Genomic DNA, 22,810 nt, shown 5'->3' on the forward strand with positions numbered 1-22,810 from the left:
GAATATGGACAGGGATGAACTTTGCTTTATGTGGGTGGGGAGTCTGTTCCAGAGAAGTGGTATCCTCTGCGAAATATACTTGTCACTCCAAACCATTCTGTTGATGTTGCAGAAGAGGTTTAGATACAGTATTTCAGATGCCATTTGACTTACTGATATGCAGTAAATGCATCAGCATTGGGTCAGAGGATGCCTTGTATGCCAGACACAGGTCACCTCTTAGTAGTCTGCAGGATGTAGAGTATAATGACAAGGCTTTGAGTCTTTCTCTGTAGGACATGTTGTTCAAGCCTTGTATCCTTTTAGACAGGTATCTGTGTGGGCATTCCAGTTGATGCATGTGTCTAGACAGTTACATGCCAAAGGGGGCATTATAGTCAATGACTGGCCTAATGAGGGCTGAGTAAAGGAGGATTATGCCATCCCTAGATCTAGACAGAATCCCTATGTTTAATAGCTATGCAGTACAGAAGGACTTGTAACGGTGGACACAAGATGGTCAAAAGTTAGCAAGACATGTATCGCCTAATAATATTAAAGACTTGTGATCCTGTTAAAGTGGGATGATTTGCTTACTATTGTTAATAGGTTCATAGGTAACTACTAGGCTAGCTGTCCTTGTTGGCCATTTGAAGCCTGGCCAGTTTCCCTTTCAAAAGTGAGAATCAAAGTCTGTACCTTGTGACTATGAGGCAAACACCTTAACTATTATACCTCCCACAACCCTAGCTTAGTAAATCTAGATTTTACTGAAGTTGATTGCACTTTGGCAATTACCACAGCTTGGAAAACTGTTGTTGCATATATTAATGATAAAGCTGATCAGATAAATAGTAATAGGAAAAGTGCAAAGAGAACGCATTTAGGAAAGGAAGTGTCCTCTGCCAGTAAAGATCACTCAACCCGTATTAAACATGATCCTACCGATGACAACTTTGGAATTCAGGATACAAGTATTTAGCAATCCAAGGATTCATAGAATGTGAAAGACAGTAAAAAGAAAGAAAGGAAGTAATTCACAACAAATAACTAGGATGAAAATGAAACTGCTTGTCTGAAACACAGGAGAGAAAAGTAATAGTAGCTGGGGACTTAAATTTAGCAGAAACAGACTGGAATTCTACATTAGCAAGGGGCTTATTTCTAACATACATTCAGGAACAACTGCTGCAGTTTGTAAGCAAACCTACCAGGGAACATCATATACTGGACCTTGTTTATTTTGCCAGTTAGTGTTTGCTACTCCATGTCAAATTTTGCCACATATGTTATACAGTAATCATATCATTATAAAAGTTAACTTCCTGCTAGAAAATTCTGCTAAACTGAAATCTAAACTAATTTCAAAAAGATTAATACCGGATTACATGGATGCAAAACAGTATGTGTGTAAAACTAATTGGAATGATGTATTCAGTGGAAAAACTGCAGAAGGAATGTGGCAAGTATTGAAATGGGAATTTTTTGAATGCAAAAAAATCAAAAACGTTTAACATTAGGATCAAGGCACAAAAGGTTGGGAGGATATATTTCCATAAAACCATGATCGTTTATTAAGATGAAAGATAAACAATACAAGAAATGGAAGCAAGTTAAATGTTTAAAAATTGAAATAGTCCAACTGAGCAAAGTCAAAATAATGAGAGACAAGATCAGGAACATTTTGAAAAAAATTTTATTAAGATATTGAGCAAAAAAGGAAATTATTTTTATAGATATGCAAGATATGGTAGGAGTGAAATATATAAATCAGTAAACTGTCTATATATTCTTTAATGTATTCTCAAGAACAGCAGGTTATAGATATATTTACAAACTCTCATGCAAAACAGTTTGGTTTCACAAAGTGGATGATCTATTGTGCTAGAAATCAAATAACTTCAGATACTGAAATTAAATTAGATTTACAACAACAACAACAACATATTAAAAAAGAACTATGCAAACTGGACCAAAACTAAGCACAGGGATTAGAAGTAATGACCTGAGAACACGTCAGCTTGAACTGTACCATTATATCTGACATTCACTAGGTTGTTTAAGAGATTCCTCAAGATTGGAGACATCCACTTTTTAAACCAGTCTTTAACAGAAAGGGGAGTAGGACAAACACAGACTTATATAGATGTACAAGTTTAATTTTTTGTTTTGGGAAAGGTAATAAAGAAGATTATTTTGGATAAACTGGTGTCACAACTGACAAGGTGGAGACTGGAAGCCATATATCAACATGCTTATATTCAAAATAGATCTGTAACTACCTGAAACATGATGATATATAGTAATACAACTATAAATGAAAATAGTATGATGTGATGTACTTTATATTGATGTATTTTCAGGCTTTGATAAGGTCATACACAAAACACTGATTGATAAATTAGAACAACTAGGCATTAATGTAATCTTCATATGATGGATAGCTGCATGGCCTACAGATATGATGCAGAAAGTATTATACAGAAATTGTGCAGGTGAAGTTATAGGTTACAGTCAGAGTGCCCCACTGGGTGCTGCCCAAGAGTCATAACTTATTCAGATTGTATTTTTCAGCTCTATATTTTTCATTTGAGGTGTTCCATAGTTTGTATGCAGATGACTTGAAAATAGGTAAACTGGTTATATTTGTTACAGACAGAGTATGTCTGCAAAAGAACAACTAAACTGACCATTTTGTCAGTGGAAAATAATATGCCAATAAATGCATCAAAAACAAAGGAAATGAGATTTGGGAGAAATAGACTGATGAGTGAATATTTAATGCATCACACTGTAACTGAAACAGTAGATTGATTTAAGGACCTGGGTATATGGATAGATCCAACTTTGAGTTTTTCAGACCATAGCAATTAAATTGGTTGATGATAGTTATAATACTATAGGTTGTATAAAAATATTTATAAAGTCTAGGAAGTCCTAAATGAAGAAATTGTTGTTTGTAAGATACAGCAGACCCAAATTAGAGTATTTAATCATAATATGAAATTTAGCATGAGCAAACTAGAAAAAGTATGGAGAAAATATATCACTGGCATCCATGGATATGAAAATTTAAGTTATTATGACAGATAATCTAAACTTGTAGGGTTTCATGCAGATATGTAAGAGGAGAGTATATTCATGTATAGGGCATTTAGAGCAACTAACTCTGGGAACGTTTGGGGTTATTAAAAAGCAGTAGAGAATCATCTGACAACCTGTATAGGAGATTATAGAGGAAAGCTGCAGCACCAGGAAAACATCAGTTTGGGACAGGAATGTGATATAAAAGAACTTGAGTAAGAGGGTGTGTATACATATTTGGGAATTGATGAAGGATCAACAATAAAACATGAACAAATGCGAATAAAACTTATTAAGGAGCATTTTAGAAGACTAAAATTAATACCGAAAACACCATTGACATTTAGGAACAAAGTACAAGCTATAAACCAATGCGCTGTTCTTGTCCTAACTTACAGTTTTGGAGTGACTGACTGGCCCTAAAAGGTGTTGAATTGGTTGGACAGGAAAACAAGAAGGATACTTGATGCTTATCAAATGATTTGTAAAAATCAGTGTATACCAGCATTATATATTCCCCATTCTGAAGGAGGTGTGGGCATCCTCAAAATTTATTACGTGTATAGATTGCAGTCTTAGGGCTGTATACATATCTGCTAACCTCACAAGAGTAGTGAAAGTTTTAAAACATGAGTAGAACAGGTCTAAGATGACTTCTCTGCTTAGTTTAGCAGAAGCATATCAGTGTCAAGTGGGAATGGAAATCAAACCACAAGTAGATAAAAATCAGGCAGCAACTGAATACTCCAAAAAAACAAAAGAAGGAATATAAGATGAAGGATCAGATGAGAAGGCAAGAAATATGGAAAATGAATAAATATAGTTGCAAGTATAGAAAACTGTTGTAACAACCTCATGTTGATCAGGATTTAACACAGGAGTGGCCACAGAGAGGTGAATTTAAACCAAAAGACGAAAGGTTAATATTGGCGGTCCAAGATAGTAGTCTTGCGTACACATTGGATTACAAAGTCCACTGAACATGTGGAAGAAACAGACAAATGTAGGTTTTGTAAAACAGAACTTGAAACATTTGCGCATCTTGTTGCTGCTTGTGATATACTAATGTCGGAAGGCCTGTATACTGAAAGGCATAATAATGTAGCAAGACTGTTGCACTGGGGATTGTGCAAACATTATAATATTGAACTAGCTGAAAAACACTGGAAAAATGAGTCACAAAGCATTGTAGAAAATGATGAAGTTTATATCGCATGGGATCATCCTTTACTAACAGTTCAAAAAACAGATGCGAGAAAACCAGATATAGTAGTCCATCAAAAGAAGACAGAAATAGCATTGATCATTGAAATTGCTACACCCAATGATTACAGTGTCTTACATACAGAGAGAAACAAAGTCATAAAATACCAGGATTTGCAGGCAGAAATGAGGGCATTGTGGAAGAAGGATGCCCAGACAGTTTTAGTAGTAGTAGGAGCAATGGATCTCATAAAATAGAACTTAGAATCGTACTTGGATATGTTATCGATACATGTAACTATGAATTGCAGTAGGGGTCATTACTGGGCACATTGCGTGTGCTGCAAAGAGCAGTTCTAGCTAACATCAAAGATTGAAACAATAGTAATTTCATGAACTTTAATCATACTTTGACTTAGGAATGAGGTCCATTCCCATCATGGTATTAGAAACCCAAAAGACTTGGGGAAATTAAAAGGATAGATTAATTAACAATTAATTAATGAGGGCAAGGTGGAAGAAGGATACCCAGACAGTTCCAGTTGTAGTAGGAGCAATTGGTCTCATATAAAATAATTTGCAGTCGTATTTAGATAAGCTACTAATACATGTAACTCCACATGAATTACAGAAGAAGTCAGTTCCGGGAACATTGTGGGTGCTGTGAAGAACACTTTTGACTATCATCAAAGATTAAAATAATACTAATTACATGAGCTTTAATCATACTTTGACTTATGAATGGAGTCCATTCCCATTATAGTACTAGAAACCCAAAAGACTAGGATAAATTAAACCAAGAGATTATAGAGGAATAAGAAATGTTCTATTTGGTTCTCTGAGAGAGTAGCTGATGCATGAAACAAGCTACCAGATTTTTATTAAAGTAAGCAATAGTTCATATATTTTACGAACAACTTGGTCACTTATTATGGGGATGATTGTTTTGGTTACTGGCAGACGAGAAGACCCTATGTGCCCATTCCTGAAATACTTGTATCTGAAGTAGTTTACTTCATTTGATCTTCACCCTGTGGGTACCAGATCCGAGCCGGCAATTTTACTCGCATCTGCTCCGAGATCCAAGCTCCTCCCCTTACCCATAATACACCTCCACTACCTTCCAACACCCAAATCTTGTTTGCTGCGGCTTGCCATAAGCATCGTGATCCTGAGTTCCGAGTCTGTGAGTTGGGTAGTGTTGGTTGTTAGTGTAGGTTCTTCCTCCCCTCGCTGGTGTGTCGTGTTTTAGGGTTTTTGTGTAGTTTTTGTCTTGGTTAGTTAGTGTGTTGTTGCTTCCCTTCCCCCCTCAATATTCTGTGTGTCTTTGAGAGTGTGGTGAGTGGGTCTGAGTAGGAAATAGTTTTCTTTTTTCCTTTTCCCTTTTTGTGCTAGACTTTACAGTTTTTTTGTGAGACATGGCTAATCCCAAGCCGGTCTTTAAGAGGTGCACTGAGTGTGGCCACAAATTGTCACCCGCTGATGGCCACACTCTTTGCGTTATGTGTTTGGGTGTTGCCCTTTTAAGCACTGATTGTGCCATTTGCTCGGATTTTAACCCACACACTATCAAGGATAGACGGGCTAAGTTGACCTTGAAAGGCCTTCTACCTATTACAGAGGCGGCTGCCTCTTCTACTGCTTTGGTCACAGCGGCGGCTGCTGTGGCTGCCTCTCCTTTTTCTCTTGTTTTTCCTTCTCCTCCCTCCCAGGCTGGGACTCACCCTTCCATTTCTAAACCTGCAGAAGTGGAGCGCAGAAAAGGCAGAGAGAAGGAGAGAGAGCACCAGTCTGAAAAAACGCAAGAGGTCCCCGGACCTTTCTACTTCAGGAACTTCTGCCAAGAGTCAGTCTAGGATCCGTGACTCCCCTCAGCTCCAATCTCCCAGATTTTCCCCAGAGCCGGAGTAGCCTCGACTCGCCAGGTCAGAGTTTGTGGCTTTGTCGCTGTCCACCCAAAACCTTTCCGAAGTTGACATGGATAAAATGATGAGGAGATTCATTCATACACAAATCCAATTGGGAGTCTTGCCAGCCCCCTCTCCCTCTGGAGGGGGGAGCTCGCTTCCTTTCTTCATGCTAATTTCTCTTTCTCTGATCTGACCACCGGGTTCAGAGTACATGGATCCGAGGAAGACCTTAGTTAGGGGTTCAGCACTGATGGTACCTGTCTCCTAGATGCCAGCAACTGCCCTGGAGGGTATCAGATCTGACCAGTTTGGATCCGAGTGGCTCTCGGAGACAGAGCCAGGGTGTTGGATCTGAGGGAGTGTAACTCTTTCCATCGGCTCTGGCATTGTCGTGCCAAGTTCCCCCCCTCGGAGCCCCATCCACTTCAGGCCCGGCTCCAATTCTCACGTTGGGTCTGGGGAGAGCGATTTCCTTATTGGTGGCCCAGGAGGCACATTCTCCCTTAGCGTTTGACATGGTAGAAAGGGTTCTCTCCATTGGAATCGAGACCCTTGAATCTTTCCTCAGACTCCATCCCGCCTTTCTCGGCTTTGTCTACAAATCCCATCATTTTACCAGAGGGACAGCCCGTGCTCAAGGAGCCCCATGCAGTTCCGCCTGAGGAACAAGTAGCTTGCGAGTTACCCCCGGAGAGCCCCACTGGAGACATGCTCACAAGCATATGTGCAAGAGGAGACACTTGGACTCCCCCGAGTACCTCACCGAGGACACGGATTTGGATGATGGGGAAGGTTCCCCCAGATCACCTCCCGAGGATGTCTTCTTTGAAGACATCATGGAAATTCTATGCCAGTAAGGAGGTTGGTCTGCCCTCAAACCTTTCTCTGATGAATCCGTGTTCCTGGAGGCTTTCGGCATGGGCCCATCTACTCCCTGGTTGTCTCCACCCACAGATCCCCTAGTAGACTTGGTCACCTCTTGGGCCTGGAAGGTGCCGGACACCATGAAACCAATCCCAAAATGACCATACAAAATTTTGAGCCCTCCTTCTGACAGCCCAGTGTGAAACAAAGTGTCCCCTGTAGACGCTATGGTGGTAGAAGCAGCCAGCAAAAAGGAACTTGCTCAGGAGAGTTCCTCAGTTCATCCCCCCGACCGAGAGTCTAGGATGACGGACCGCTTAAGGAAGTGGTGTTATGTGTAAGCTACCTTTTCCATCAGGGCACTGAACTACCTGGCCCACATTACTAAACTATAGCGTGAACTGGCTGAGTCTCCCCCGAAGTCCAGGTCGCATGAGGACAGAGACATCTTCATGAGGATGGCCACTTTAAAAGCAGTTTACAACACATCCATGCGACTCCTTTCTCATACTACTGAAGGAGCGGCTAGGGCAGCTGCATCCAGCTTGTCCATGAGGCACAATGCCTGGCTCAGATTATGTCAGTTCTCAGAACATTTCAAGGCATCTTTTGCCAATGCCCCTTATGACGGTTCTACCCTTTTTGCTAAGACCATCAAAGACACCTTGGTCCAGAGTGAGAAAGATGGGAAGACACTGTCTGCCATCGGAATCCGCTTCTTGAACCCTCAAAGATCCTTTTCGCAGAATCAGCAAGGGCAAAAGAAGATGTGGTTCAGGAAGTCTCAGTATTCCCAGGACACTCAGGGCTCTTCTTCCTCTAGAGACAGAGAGGGACAGGATACACGCCGGCCCAGAGGAAAGGGGGTCCGAGGAATTTTGGGTCTTGAGAACCATTGTAGGACAGGCCCGCACAGCAACCCTGAGGGGTTGCCCGACTGCTCTACTCTGGAGACAGTCAGGGGTCAATTGTCGTTGCACCTGGTGGCATGGGAGCCAGTAACATTAGACTGCCGGGTGCTTCAGATTATATCCAGAGGTTACTCAGTCCCATTTGTGGTCCCTCCCAAATACCTCCCGGATGTACCACCCATGCAAAGGGAGGCAGGAGCACTGGAAATTTCCAAGCTGCTAGTGAACCGAGCCATCGAACCCTTCCCCCCAGATCAGTCCAGATCGGGTATCTACTCCAGGTTCTTTTTGATACCAAAGAAAACGGGGGGACTTAAGGCCCATTCTGGACCCATCTACCCTGAACCTCTCAGTTGCCAAAGAAAAGTTCAGGATGGTCACCTTACAGTCCATCATGCCGTACCTGCAAGAGAGCGACTGGATGTGCTCATTAGTCCTCCAGGATGCCTACTATCACATAAAAATGCACAGAAGCTCCAGGAGGTTCCTCCGTTTCCAGCTAGGAGTCAATCATTACCAGTTTCGAGCCCTACCCTTTGGTCTCACCACAGCCTCCAGGGTGTTCACCAAAGTGATGGCAGTAGAAGTGGCTCACTTGAGGCTTCAGGGGATTCATGTCTACCCCATAGCTGGACAATTGGCTCCTCACTGCTCCCACCAAGCATCTACTTTTCCAAACCAGGGATTATTTCCTAAAGCTTGCACTCCACTTAGAGATTGCAATCAACACATCCAAATCTCTTCTGAATCCTGTCCAGGTGATGGACTACATATGGGCAAGGATAGACACACTACAGTCCAAAACCTTCCTGTCCACAGAGAGAGTTCAAAACCTAAGGATGCATGTTTCCCCTCATCTACCATTCTCACCTTCCCTTGTCAGAATCGGTTTTGAGGGCACCAGGTTCTATGGCAGTGACCATAACGCTTCTTCCGTGTGCCCATTTACACATGCAAGTACTACAGTGGACTCTGGCGATGCAGTGGTCCCTGATGGATCTTCCGTTGTTGCATCCAATACACCTCAGTCAAGTCTGCAGGTCATCCCTTCTTTGGTGGATGTATTCTCTGGAAATTTTGGAGGGACGACCTTTTATTCCAGCCCCTGTCCAAGCCACAGTGACCACGAATGACTCCCAACTTGGGTGGGTGGGGCATTGTTCGGGCAGGACAGTCCAAGGCCTGAGGTCCCCTATCGAGACCAGTTTGCATATAAACATTCTGGAGATGAGGGCGGTCCTTGTGGCGTTGCAGGCCCTTCATGCCTTTCCTCCTCTGGGAATCATTGCAATTCAGTCAGACATGTCAGTGGTCTGGTATGTCAACAAACAGGAAGGGACCAGATCTTACCCCCTTTGTCGCGAGGCTTTGAGAGTTTGGGAATGGGCAATCTCCGCCAGTCATTTTTTGACAGCAAGGCACATTCTGGGATGGTCCAACATACTAGCAAACAGGTTAAGTTGGACTATACTGATGCCTTACAAGTGTTTGGGCTTCTCAAAGGAGTTTAGACCCTTTCACGGCTCCTGTTTCAGCTATTCTCGATTTTTTAGCAAATATTTTTCAACAAGGAGCAAGCTCTTCTACTATCAAAGTTCAACTAGCTGTCATCTCTTATTCTCATGTGGGCAAGAATTCTGCTTCTCTAGCCTCTTCCAGACTGTGTAAAGCTTTTATTAAAGGTACTTTCCTATTACGCCCTTTGGTCAAAGATTGTATTCCCCCATGGGACCTTACTATGGTTCTTCAAGCTTTGGTCGCTCTGCCATTTGAACATGCAGCAACCATGGATCTTAATTTTTTGTCTTGGAAAACAGCATTTCTAGTGGCTATCACTTCTGCTAAAAGGTTTTCAGAACTGCAAGTATTGTCAATTTAAGTACCATACATGATTTTTCATAAGGACAGGGTTTCCCTTCATACTAGTCCTTCCTTTCTTCCCAAGGTAGCATCACAAGTTAACATCAATCAGAGCATTAACTTACCTGTTTTCTTTCCAAATTTTGCTAACAAAATGGAATACAGACTCCACTTGTTGGATGTTTATAGACAGTTATGATTCTATTTACACAGGACTAGAATTTTTCGTAAATCTGATCAATTGTTTGTGTCCTGTAAACCCTTTTTGGGTAAACCTATCTCTAAGGTCACTTTCACTAGGTGGATCTCCTTGTGCATCCTTCAGGTCTATAAGGATAAAGATTTGTCTCCTCTGGGTCAGGTGAAAGCTCATTCGACTAGGTTATTGGCTACTTCTGCGGCCTTTTGGTCGAGAATCTCATTGGATGATACTTGTTCTGCAGCTACTTGGTCCTCATCTCATACCTTTATTTCTCACTGTAACTTGGATTTGATTTCTAGTAGGAGAGCATCCTTTGGTTCCCCGGTGCTTCGGAATATCCTTCCATAAGGGCCACCCAGGAGTTTTGTAGCTGGGGACTCTGTCCCACAGGTTGAAGATCAAATGAAGTAAACTACTTCAGATAAAGAAGTTATGTACTCACCATAGTGTTCCATTTGAGTCATTCTACTTCATTTGTTTTCAACTGTCCCTCCTTCTCTCTGGTCTTGCCATATGGACAGCCTGTTTGGCTGAAGTTTTAGGTGCGTAAGGTGTTTTTTTTTTTTTCAGATCGGGTTCTCAGTATAAGTGTCAGCAAACTCGATTTGGGGGGTGGAAGGTAGTGGAGGTGTATTATGGGTAAGGAGAGGAGCTCAGAGCAGATGCTAGTGAAATTGTCGGCTCGGATCCAGTACCCACAGGTTGAAGACAAATGAAGTAGAACTACTCAGATGGAACATTATGGTGAGTACATAACTTCTTTTTATATGCACATATGTATGTACACAAGTATGCATGTACATTGGTTGCATTCATTTTAATTCTAGGTCTTAACCTGGATTTTCTAAGCCACAATAAACGCAATAAATTTTAGTTTTTATAATGTTTTATAAATAGTGTATAATCTCTGTGACTGTTATAGCAACGCACATACTGCCAGCAACATTTTCTTTGTACAGCTTTGAGCTTTCATATGAGGCTAAGCAGTTCTGTGGCACTTGATTGTTGAGATATTTAGTGAAGTATAACAATTACTATAATAGTATGCAAATAATAATCAATATCTCTATTTAATTGCACTAGACAGAGGTCAGATATCATTGCTGTTATGTTTGCCATTATGTAAACTTTAAAATCTTCTAATACCTTGTATGTAACATTGTTGTGGAATTATTAATGCAAATATAAACAAGAAATATTTGATACCTTATTATCATAAGTAGGATGTAACTACAGAAATGCCTGGAGGTGTCACTAGGCTGTAATGAGTTAAGTGCCTACCACAGCACTGGTAACTTGATAACTAGGCTGGCCAAACAGGCATTGGCCAAAGAGTACTGTTTCTCACTCTTGAAAATTGATTGCCTTGTCATTGCTTGTTTATGAAGTAATATACACAGCCCACAAACTGTGCCAAACAGAATATGATAATTCATTGAGCAATCTCCACAAAGAGAATACATCTGTGGTACATGTTGCTTGATTGGATAGTTACTTATTTGCTACAGATCCATCCTATTAGTGTGCACAGTAATTTCTAGGCTGCTGAATACTGATTGCTGGCTAGGCAGTTGAAGCAGTGTATTTGGTCTAGAAATGGCTGGGACTCTTGTGCATCCATTTTTAGTTTCCATCACCTTATAGTGTCTGAATTGTACATCAAAAGCATTTCATAAATAATGGACACTTACTGTAGTGTGAACATCTTCTTTATATTTATCCCTTACCTACTTTATGAAAAATCATTGTATAGATAAGCATCCTTGCAGCTGAAAGGCAGTGCAAGATAATAGAGACATTACTTAGAAATGCTTATCTTTGACCACAAATCTGGCACATTTCACCAATATATAAAGAATCTTATTGATGGTATATGTTATTTGGATCCATACTTTTGATCATTACACCTTTTTCTCATGTATTTAACTGGGGAAGTCATTTGCTTAAGTTATCAGTGACCAAGGCCTTTATAAGCCTAGCCATGCAGCCCAGCCCAACTGTGTTCCTATGTATCATGAATGTTTCTTAGGGGGGTTATGTTAGGAAGTTTCTAAAGGTTATGTGGGGAGGTATGTTAGTGTGGGCATAGTAACTGTCTGTCTCTGTCTGTTAGAGACATGGAGGCCAGATCTGGGAATAATTTCCAGTTCCCCATCCTTTAATTAAAGTTATGTTTAATGGTGCAGTGGTTGCAATGTTGCCTCACAGCAAGAGGTTCTCTGGTTCGATTCTCAGCTGGGATGCCTTCTGTGCAGAGTCTGCATGTCCTCGTGTGTTCATGTGGGTTTTCACCAGGTGCTCCAGTTTCCTACCAAGTTACAAAGACATGCGTCTGGGCCGTTTCTCCTTGGGCCTCCGCTGAAAATTGGCTTGCTCCAAGTCATACTTTCCCGGTGAACAAATGTTAAATAAATAAATATTTAAATAGGGTTAGGGATGGACTCCACCTCACATGGATGGGGAGCCTGTCCCAGAGGATGGCGATCCTCTGAGACATATATATATATCTCATACATGTCCAATTTATGTTGCTGTTCATTTTGCAGATGTGCAAAAGGTCCATCAGTGCTGGATCCGAGGATGCCTTATATGCCAGGTGTAGATCACCTCTCTGTCTCCTGTAGGAGACTGAGTATAGATGTAGGGCTTTAAGGTGCTTCATATAGGACAATCATGTACATTAAATAGCTGCAGGGCAGTACACAGGCATTGTATAATGGTGCAGGTATGAGAGTCTCATTCTTTTCCCTCATTGTGCAATCCAAGAGTTGATATATATATATCAAAATGCAAGGTTGTGGGGGGGGGGGGTACAGGGGGTGCTTGCCTTTTTGCAAAAGCATAATTTTGTTTGAGGCTTAGAAGTGTTCTACTGTTCATCAATTTTGTTGTCACTCTATGGAACTAAATATAAAGTTCATTTACCCAGTTCTATAACTATTTTCTTGATATGTTGCTTGGTTTTATGCACTTTATTCCTTTGGTTGTCCCACACAGGAACATCCTCCCTGCTATTAATAGGTACATTAATGCTTTTCTGAGGTGTAACTTTAAGTTTATAATATAGGATCTTTGCTTGGAGGTTAACATTGCTTCTCAAAGTGCTTAGTACTTTGTTTCATTTCCTGTTTGGGGTCCTGCTATGCCTGCATAGTTTGCACTTGCCGTATCTGTATGTGTTTTCAGTAGGATCTCTGTCTTCCCTTCACATCTCAAAGACAGGTTGATGGGTGAACCTGCAAATGTGTGTGTGTGTGTGTGTGTGTGTGTGTGTGTGTGTGTGTGTGTGTGTGTGTGTGTGTGTGTGTGTGTTTATTTATCTATTCTGCAATGGACTACCATTTGTACCAGGACTGTTTTTTTTCTTCCTTTTACCCCCTAAATGCTGAACACATGCTGGCTCCCCACACAACCCTGAATATGAAAAAGAAGTTATCTGTATATTAATTAGTTTTGTATTTTTAATTTATTCTGAATATTTGATGTTAAGTTGTCAATCTCGCCTTCATTCTTGCTTGATGGGCACTTGCTAAGCTCGAGAGTCACTTTTACCAGCTCGAGGCAGCCCCATATCCCATGATGCAAGGCGGTAAGTACCCAGATCTCGTTTGCCGCTTCGCTTATGAGGTCCTCCTTTTACCAGCTCCTGGTAAGTGATTTACTAATTCGCTATTTTAGCCCCTTTGAACTTAAAAACCCCTTATTGTTAGTTTTTATTTAGTTTTAATCTGTTTCTGACAGAAATTTGTCTGTCTCTTATTTTTTTTAGTCAGACTTTACCCATCCCATCCCCCCCCTGTTAGGGTGTGTGTGTGTTTGTACTTATACCTTGTTTGGTATATTTAAAATTAAAGTCTTTGACTGGTGTGTGTGTGTGTGTGTTTTGTGTGACACCATGTCAAAAGAAAGGGTCTCAGGCTTTAAGAAGTGTGACTCGTGCTGTCAGAAGATGTCTCTGACAGACGGTCACACTTCTTGCCTTTATTGCCTGGGGCCTCTTCACCTGCAGGACTCCTGTGCTATATGTCATTCTTTCAGCCAGAGAGTCCTGCAGGAAAGAAGAAACAAATTAATACTCAGGGGCCTTCTTAAGCCGGAGGGCTCTCCGGCTAAGTCGGCTCCACCTAAGACTGCCAAGTCTTCCAAGGCCCAGGCTTCTGTGTCAAAGCCTGCGGCCTCGGCTCCGACTCGTTCTGAGTCGAGATCGGCTCGGCTGGAGCCGATTCTGGCTTAACCAAGCCTTCGGCACCGATGGCTATCGGTGCCGATTCTGCATCGACCACTTCGGTGTCGGCCCCGATCGGCTCCGACCACCATGTGGCACAGGCGTCGGTGTCGGCTCCGATCGGCTCCGACACCGTTACTTTTGTGGCTGTATTGGCTCCGGCTGGAGCCGATGCATCGAGGCTACCTGTCGGCTCCGATAAGTTGTCGGCTCCGACAGGTTCTATAGTTTCATCGGTTCCGATGGCTCCTTCGAGGAAGAGGTCGAGGTCTCCTTCCTTGGAGCCGATACTTTCGGCTCCGACTTCACCTCTCCTCTCGGAACGGAGCCATCGGAGCCGATCTTCAAGGTCATCCAGGCTTTCTGACCATGACTTAGAGAGAGTGGTCAGTAGATTACTTAAGTCACAGGCACTGGCCCAAATGTTACATAGTCCGTCTCAACAGACGACTATTGGTCCACACCCCGTTGCAGTTCCTCCTTCAACTCTACCTCAGAGCTTGGAGTTGGAGTCTTCGGGAATGGTTACTGCTACGGCTGAGGGACGGATACCCCTTCTGTTCCTTCAGCCTCTACTCTTATCTCCTCTTGAGACCTTCCTTAGAGGGATTCGTGGCTGGGCTTCCATGGTCTCCTCAGAGGGGTGAGTGGCATCGGACCCTTGTCGAACCCGCTCTTCCCCTTGGAGCCTCGGCCTTGGTGAGCTCGGCTCCGACATCTGCCTCGGAGACTTCCCTTTCGGTGGTCCCTGGAGTTCCTAGCTCTTCGAACGGGTTCTCTCGGACCTGCCTGGGAGGGAGCATTCGAGGTGATGAAGAGTGTGCTGGCCACTGGTATCAGCCAGCAGTCTGTTCCCTTAGCTCCTCCCTCTATAGTGCCTGTTGACATCTCTGCCACTTCTCTTGCTACAGGACCCAGAGATCCTCCGCCTCAGGTTTCCCCATTGGGAATTTCCCCTCTTCCGAGGATTCTCCTGATGTTTCGGGAGATCCTCCTAGGAAGAGGACTTGTAAGAGGAAACACGTAGACTCCCGAGTCTATCACTTCAGATACTGACTTTGATGAGTCAGAGGGATCCCCAAGATCCCCTCTGAGGATGTCTCTTTCTCAGACATCCTAGAACTCCTTAGACAGAGGGAAACTGGCCCACCAATAATCCCTCTGAGGATGAGTCAGTATACCTAGAGGCATTTGGATCTCGGCCCTCCACCTCCTGGGTGTCTCCGCCTTCGACCCCTTATGCAGGTTATTGCCCGAAGGCGTGGGCTGCTCCTGACTCTGTAGAGCCAGTCCCTAGGAGGCCTTCAAAATTTATCACTGCCCGTGTGACAAGCAATTCCTCACTAAGGGTGTCCCGCTGATGCCATGGTGGTGGCTGCTGCCACCAAGAAGGAACTTGCAGATCCTTCCGTGCCGTCCATCCTCCTAATAAGGACTCTAGGACCATGGATAGGTACGGTAAGCGGATGTTTTCCTCAGCGACCTTTGCTATGCGTTCGCTGAATTACCTATGTCACTTCACCAGACTCCAAAGGGATATCCTTAAGGAGCTAAGTGATGTTGTTCAGGATCCTACAGCTGCAGGAGCTCAGGAAAAAATTGCTTCGCAGCTAGGAACCCTTAATTCCATTGCAAACTCCTCCATGCGGCTAATATCATATGCTGCTGATGGAGCAAGTAGAGCCGCAGGTACCGGTGTGGCTCTTAGACGCCAAGCCTGGATGCAGCTATGTGACTTTGCAGATCCCTTTAAGGCGTCCTTCACAAATTCTCCCTTTGATGGGTCAGCTTTGTTTGGCCCTCAGGTGAAGGAAACTTTGACCAGGTGTGAGCAGGACGGCAAGACTCTTTCTGCCGTAGGAGTCCGTTTTTCCACCCCTTCTAGACCTTACCCCAAAGGACAGAAAGGTGGCAAAATGTGGTTCATAAATCCCAAGGAGTCACGCCGGATTCACGTGGTCAGTTTACCCCTAGAGGCAGAGGGGGTAACAACAACAGATGCCGCTCTTGAGGCAGAGGGGTCCAAAACCAGGGAAACAGAGAGCCTCTCTCTGACAAGCCCTTTCAGCATCCCTGAGATGTTGCCCGACTGTCCCTCCTTGGAGGCAGTCGGGGAAGATATCACTGTACCCAGAAGCCTGGCATTCCCTCACTCAAGACAGATGGGTACAGTCGATCATATCCAAGGGTTACATAATTCCTTTCGAGGAAAGTCCTTTCCCTCAAATTCCCTTCCAGATGTACCACCGGTCTAAGGGAAATTGCAGAGTTAGAAGTCTCAAAACTACTGCAAAAAGAGCCATTCAGCCAGTTACAACAGACCATTCAGAGCCGGAATCTACTCAAGGTTCTTTTGGTCCCCAAAAACGGGAGACTGGAGACCAATACTGGATCTCAGCAGACTCAACAAGTCTGTGAGGAAGACAAGATTCGAATGGTCACTCTTCAGTCAATTTTGCCCTTCTTACAGAAGGACAACTGGATGTGCTCAATAGATCTTCAGGATGCGTACTATCACATCAAAATTCACAGACGCTCCAGAAGATTTCTCCGCTTCGGCTGGGGTCCAGTCATTTCCAGTTCAGAGCCCTGCCCTTTGGTCTCACTACAGCCCCAGAGTGTTCACCAAATGCATGGCAGTGGTCACGGCTCACCTGAGACGTCAAGGATTCCAGGTGTTTCCGATCTCGACGACTGGCTCCTGTCAGCCACCACCAGGCATCAGCTTATTCAAGCCAGGGATTACACAATAAATCTTTGTTCTCATTTGGGCATCTCGATCAACTTGAAAAGTCATCCTTATCGCCCTGCCAGTCTATTACTTTCATAGGCTAAACTTAAACACTGTTCGGATGTCAGCTACCCTTACAGATCAAAGAGTTTCAGACATTCAGAGTCATGTCAGGATCATTCTAGCCAACAAGAAAGTACAGGCCAGAATGGTTCTAAAGGTATTAGGCCTCATGGCTGCGGCCATTACTCTTCTTCCCTGGCTCGCTTCTACATGCCTTCTTCAGTGGATGCTGTTCACACAGTGGTCATACCAACAACTTCCAATGCGTCACCAGATTCTGGTGACACAGACTTGCAAAGATCATCTTGCTTGGTGGATCACATCTCCTCAGGTTCACCAAGGCAGACACTTTGTACCCCCATCCCCGATAGCCACTGTCACCACGGATGCCTCCCTGTTCGGGTGGGGGGGTCATTATCAGGGCAGGATGGTTCATGGGACGTGGCAGCCGTTCGGGTACCATCTGCACATAAATGTCCTGGAGATGAGAGCAGTGCTTTTAACGTTGCAAGCCCTCAACGACTTTCTTCCCGTAGGGACAATTGCAGTCCACACAGACAACATGTCTGTAGTTTGGTATATCAACAAACAGGGCGGAACCAAGTCCTACCCCTTGTGTCGAGAAGCGCTCAGACTATGGCAATGGGCGATCTCCTCTCATCGGTTTCTGGTAGCAACGCATATCCCTGGGAAAACCAACATTGTAGCGGACAGATTGAGCAGAGCTATTCTCATGCCTCACGAGTGGTCTCTCAAGCAATCTATAGCGGAAGAGATAATCTGAAGTAGGAAGACTTTCGGATCCGATACCCACAGGTTGCATCCGAATGAAGTCACCTACTCAGATGGAACGTTATGGTGAGTACATAACTTCTAATTTCTGGAATGGGGTCGTCCATGTTGCGATCTTTTTGCTACTCCCCAAAACAGCAAATGCCCAGACTTCTTCTGTCTCTTCCCTCTACCAGGCCATCCCCCCAGAGACGCTCTGACCCAGGATTGGCCCCAGGGACTTCTTTATGCCTTCCCTCCATTTCCTCTGATCCCTCAAGTTATCCAGAAAGCTACCATTTTGAGAGCCAAATTGATTCTCATTGCCCCTTACTGGCCTCGACAAGTTTGGTTCCCGTTCCTCCATCGTCACCTTTTGGTGCAGCCGTGGCATCTGGACCCAGTGCTAGATCTTCTGATTCACCAATCCGGTCAGCTGCACCGGTCTATCCCTTCTCTCAACCTCACAGCATGGTTGCTCCACTTCCTTCCTTAGCCAGGCTTCCTTTGATCTCTAACTCAGTTAGAGACATCATAGTAGCTTCTTTAAAATCCTCTACCAGGAGGATTTATACAAGCAAATGGAAACATTTCTCTTATTGGGCTAAGGCCAAGAATATTGATCCTTTCACTGCCCCTGTTCAGGCAGTCCTGGACTTCTTAGCAGAGATTTTTCATGCAGGCTCCTCTTCTTCCACAGTCAGAGTTCAATTGGCTGCTATCTCCAACTTTCATGTCGGGGTCGCAGATCATAATATTATGTCCCATAGGCTCTGCAGGGCCTTCTTGAAAGGAATTTTCCTACTAAAGCCTCCAATCAGGAATCCTCCTCCTCAGTGGGATCTAAATTTAGTGCTGACATCCTTGATTCTTCCCCTTCGAGCCAGCTGTTTCTTGTTCCCTGAAATTTCTTTCTTGGAAAACTTTATTCTTAGTGGCTATTACATCGCCAGGAGGGTGTCTGAACTTCATGCTCTATCGGTTCGACCCCCTATTTGGTTTTTCACAAAGACAGAGTATCTTTGAGAACTAATCCGACCTTTTGCCTAAGGTCGCTTCAAAGACCAATTTGAATCAATCCATTGATCTCCTGTATTTTTCCCAAACTATTCAGACAGAGCTGAACAAAACTACATTATCTTGATGTCCACCGTCAACTTAGATATTATTTGGACAGAACAAAAAATTTAGAAAATCTGATCAACTTTTTGTTTCCTATGCGGATAATAAAAAGGCCTTCCTGTTTCTAAAGTGACCTTGTCCAGATGGCTTTCTTCGGTCATCTCTGAAATTTATCTGCTCAGGGGAAAACAGCTGTGCTCAAAACCTAAAGCACATTCAACTAGGAGCTTAGCTACTTCTACAGCCTTTCAAGCTAGACTTCCTTTAGACACTATTTGTGCAGCGCCACTTGGGCCACTCCTCACACTTTTGTTTCCCATTACAAATTGGACTTGGCCTCCAGGGACAGAGCCAGTTTTGGCTCTACAGTCCTCAAGAGTCTGTTCCATTGAGCCACCCAGGATAGAGGTGCTAGGGACGCGGTCCCATCAAGCAAGAATGAAGGCGAGATTGACAACTTAACATTAAGAAGTTATGTACCTACCATAACGTTCCATGTTAGTTGTCTTCTCGCCTTCTTTCTTGACCTCCCTCCTTCCCCCAGGCCTGGACAGACCTTGTTATAAGAAATTATTATGCTGAAGACCATTCAGACCTGGTCCTTCTTCCATCCTGTAAGTTTTCTTCTTCCTTTGGGAAGTGTTTTTTTATGCTTGGTGCTATTGCCCTTTGTCATCAAACGAGATCTGGGTACTTACCGCCTTGCATCATGGGATATGGGGCTGCCTCGAGCTGGTAAAAGTGACTCTCGAGCTTAGCAAGTGCCGAGTCGGAGCCGAGGGATCGGCTCCGAACCCATCAAGCAAGAAAGAAGGCGAGAGAAGACAACTAACATGGAATGTTATGGTAGGTACATAACTTCTTATTTAACTTTTTTTGTGGTTAAAAAGGGGCATTGTTCCAGTCACACAGCCTGTCCAATAAAATAGATAAACTTTAATCAATGAGTGTGTCTCCTTACAGAGTCTACTTGTACGGTGAGTAGACTACAACTTTCGTGGTCTTCCTGTATGTTGAAATTTATTCATTCTTGTGTTGGCAGACACATCTTATTGGACCGAAACATCTGAAATGCTGAGGTCAGTGGTTCCATCCTAACCATAGGATTTCCATCTTTCACAAATCCTTGTAAGTTTCTACTTTGCAGTAAAGTCAAACTCTTTTTCAGGACATTAGTTCTCCAACCAGGTTTTTGGGCTCTTGGTCCAAAGTGTTATATAATTTTCAGTACCACATAGAGGCAACAGTGGTTTGTTTGCTGCCTCAGAAAGATTTATTTATGTTTCTGAAACTCCTTCTGTACATTTGCTATTTAAAACATGATTTTAGTAGTCTTGAGTTGTCATCCTTAATGCTGCTTCCCTGGATTATCATCTTTCACTGAGCTCTGCCTTTTGGATTATTTAAACCATTTATTTTTTTGTTTCTTGCCTTATTCATAAATATGCTTCTTTATTCTTTGGGTTCTACTTCGTGCTCGTAAGATTCTTTAATGATGATGGTTGTAGCAATTAAAATGAATTTTTTTTCACTCAAACACATCAAAAGGATGACACTTTTTCACAGTAAACTAGTGTAACACTAATGATATTGAATTGTCTTTTCTAAAAGGTGTCCTCAAGTTTGCTTTTGAAATGTTAGTAAATTATGTGAGTTGCCAGTCTTCTGAAATCTACAGCTGTAGCATTGTTTAATTGTTACTGTTTTTTTTTTTTTCTGTTCTAGGACTTGCTCGCCTATTCTCATTTTCCCAGGATTGCTTCTTCTTAGCAAAGATTCTTAATGAGCCAGTAAGTACTTGTTTGGTATCTGACATGACAACTATAGGGTAAACCAATTAATGAGTAGTGTTTCTTGTTACTTATTAGAAACAATTTCTTGCTTGTTCTAGTTAAGGTCAAAAGGGAAAAAAATAGTTTGTTAAAATACATTGCACCCTTCTGGTTATCAAGCTTCTGAAAGCAAGATTCTTATTAACATTATATGAAATAGTCTGGTACTGTGGACCACTGATTCTTCTTGTCAGATCATATCACATAACTGATGTTGTTTACCATCAGCGATGGCTTACATTTGAGGTGCAGAAGGGTCAGCCAAACAGAAGAGATGCATCTGCCTTGAGTCTTCTTTTTTTGTCATTGTGGAGTTTAAGAAATAAAGTATTGCCTACTTTCTTTTCTGTAGTTTATGGGTAGGTACCTTACAGGGCCTCAGACATCATTTGATAGGTGAATCAGTTGTCATAATGGGAGATAATACTGATCTTTGCACATGCTGCATTGCACTCTGCAGAACACAATACCAAATTCAAAAATAAATCCATATTATAAAACCCTAAAGGATGTAAAAAAATCCTTGCATGCAAAAAAAAATATAATAAATAAATAATAACTTTAACTCTCAAGATGCTAAAAATGCCCATGCTAAACTAGACAGGGAACTCTTGACACCAATCAAATGAAGCAAAGCACCAGATATGAGGTAAAAATAGCCGTCCAGGTGAAGGATAACCACAAAGCTTTCTTTAACTGTTAGAAACTTTAGAAACAATGCCCAGCACTGTGCAGAGATAATAGTAAATTATAGAATCCTATGAACCAGTATCACATACTTGGACCCAAAGGACAATGCCCATCTACTAGCAGATCAGTTTAGCTCAGACTTCACCCCCTCACCCCTCTAGTATTCTCATATCACATACCCATTCTATAACCTTCTCAAATCTCATACAAACAAGTTCTCAAATGCTAAGAACACTACTTCTATGGAGCCAGACATCATATTTGGCTGCCTACTGGTCAGTCTGCAACATGACTTTTCAGGACTCCCTACAGAGGTTATTCAGTGTCAGCCTCAAAAGAAGCTTCATGCCAGATGGAGAGAGAACAACAGTAGTCATTCCCTTGCATAAAAGTGAGGTAATTACAGATCCATAAGCATACCAGCCCCATCTGTAAGGTTATGGAAAGGATCATTTTGGAATTAATAATTGCGGACCTTGGCTCTAGATGATTATCAGTGTTTAAATGACACCGCACCCTATGAGCAAAACTGGGGAAAAGGGGTTGTGGATGGATGGATATAGGTAACCTACAGATTCTTTAGCTAGGCCAGATTAGATTTGTCATAGGCAAATTTTGCACCAGAGGTACTAGTATGACTCTGTCAACACTTATGTAGGTGTAAATGACCCAAGACATACCTCCCTAGACTACATGAAGAGAGACATTAGGGAGTTCCCAGACTAGTGTCACAGGCTGGTACGTGCCTAGCATTGAACAGCATTCTACCTTCACCATGGATGATGCCACAGTACAAACAAAAGATAAGGGGATATAGTATTTATCAGCATGGGAAGATATGGTTAACAAATCTTGCTGCCTTGCCAAGGATGGTCTGCATCTGTCCACTGTAAGCTTTTAAATACTGACTAAAACATTGTCCTCTTTTGTAGAGCATTTTTAGGCAATGTCAAATTGACAAACTTTCCAGCATAGCAAAATAAACCCATGGGAATCTAAAGGTGTTAATGCTCAATGACAGGAGTTTAAACAAGAAGCTCCGCTCCCTCCAAGCTCTCTCCTCATCCTGGAGAAATGCATACATCTGTGCAGTAACAAAGACATGGTTTAAATCTGCAAAGAGTACCTGGCAGTGCAAGGCTTCAGTGCCTTCCTAACATTTAGATCAGCAATTGCACAGACAGGGACTAAAGGCCTAGATGTCTCAATCTGTATCATTGACAAACATATCTCTAGGTTGATTGAGCAGGATGATGTGCCAACGTTTCTCCACATACAGATGACCATAGACAAAGTCCCATATATCCTAGCAAGCAATAGGTTACCTTCTATGTCCCAGGAAGCTTGTAGCTCATTCTTAGAC

The 22,810-nt window shown here is 42.8% G+C and overlaps 1 protein-coding gene across 3 annotated transcripts in view; it reads left to right on the plus strand.

Annotated features, from left to right (window-relative positions):
- The window catches only part of WDR93 (WD repeat domain 93), a 1,423,954-nt gene that overhangs the window by 431,677 nt on the left and 969,467 nt on the right, over positions 1 to 22,810 (plus strand). For all 3 annotated transcript variants that reach the window (XM_044078311.1, XM_044078310.1, XM_044078312.1), the window contains one exon: positions 20,651 to 20,715. In XM_044078311.1, coding sequence (XP_043934246.1) covers positions 20,651 to 20,715 — 65 coding nt within the window. The remainder of the gene's footprint in view (positions 1 to 20,650; positions 20,716 to 22,810) is intronic.

The sequence above is a fragment of the Protopterus annectens genome, chromosome 7.part0, assembly GCF_019279795.1.
Source record: "Protopterus annectens isolate FY-2018-M chromosome 7.part0, PAN1.0, whole genome shotgun sequence".
Taxonomy (NCBI): domain Eukaryota; kingdom Metazoa; phylum Chordata; order Ceratodontiformes; family Protopteridae; genus Protopterus; species Protopterus annectens.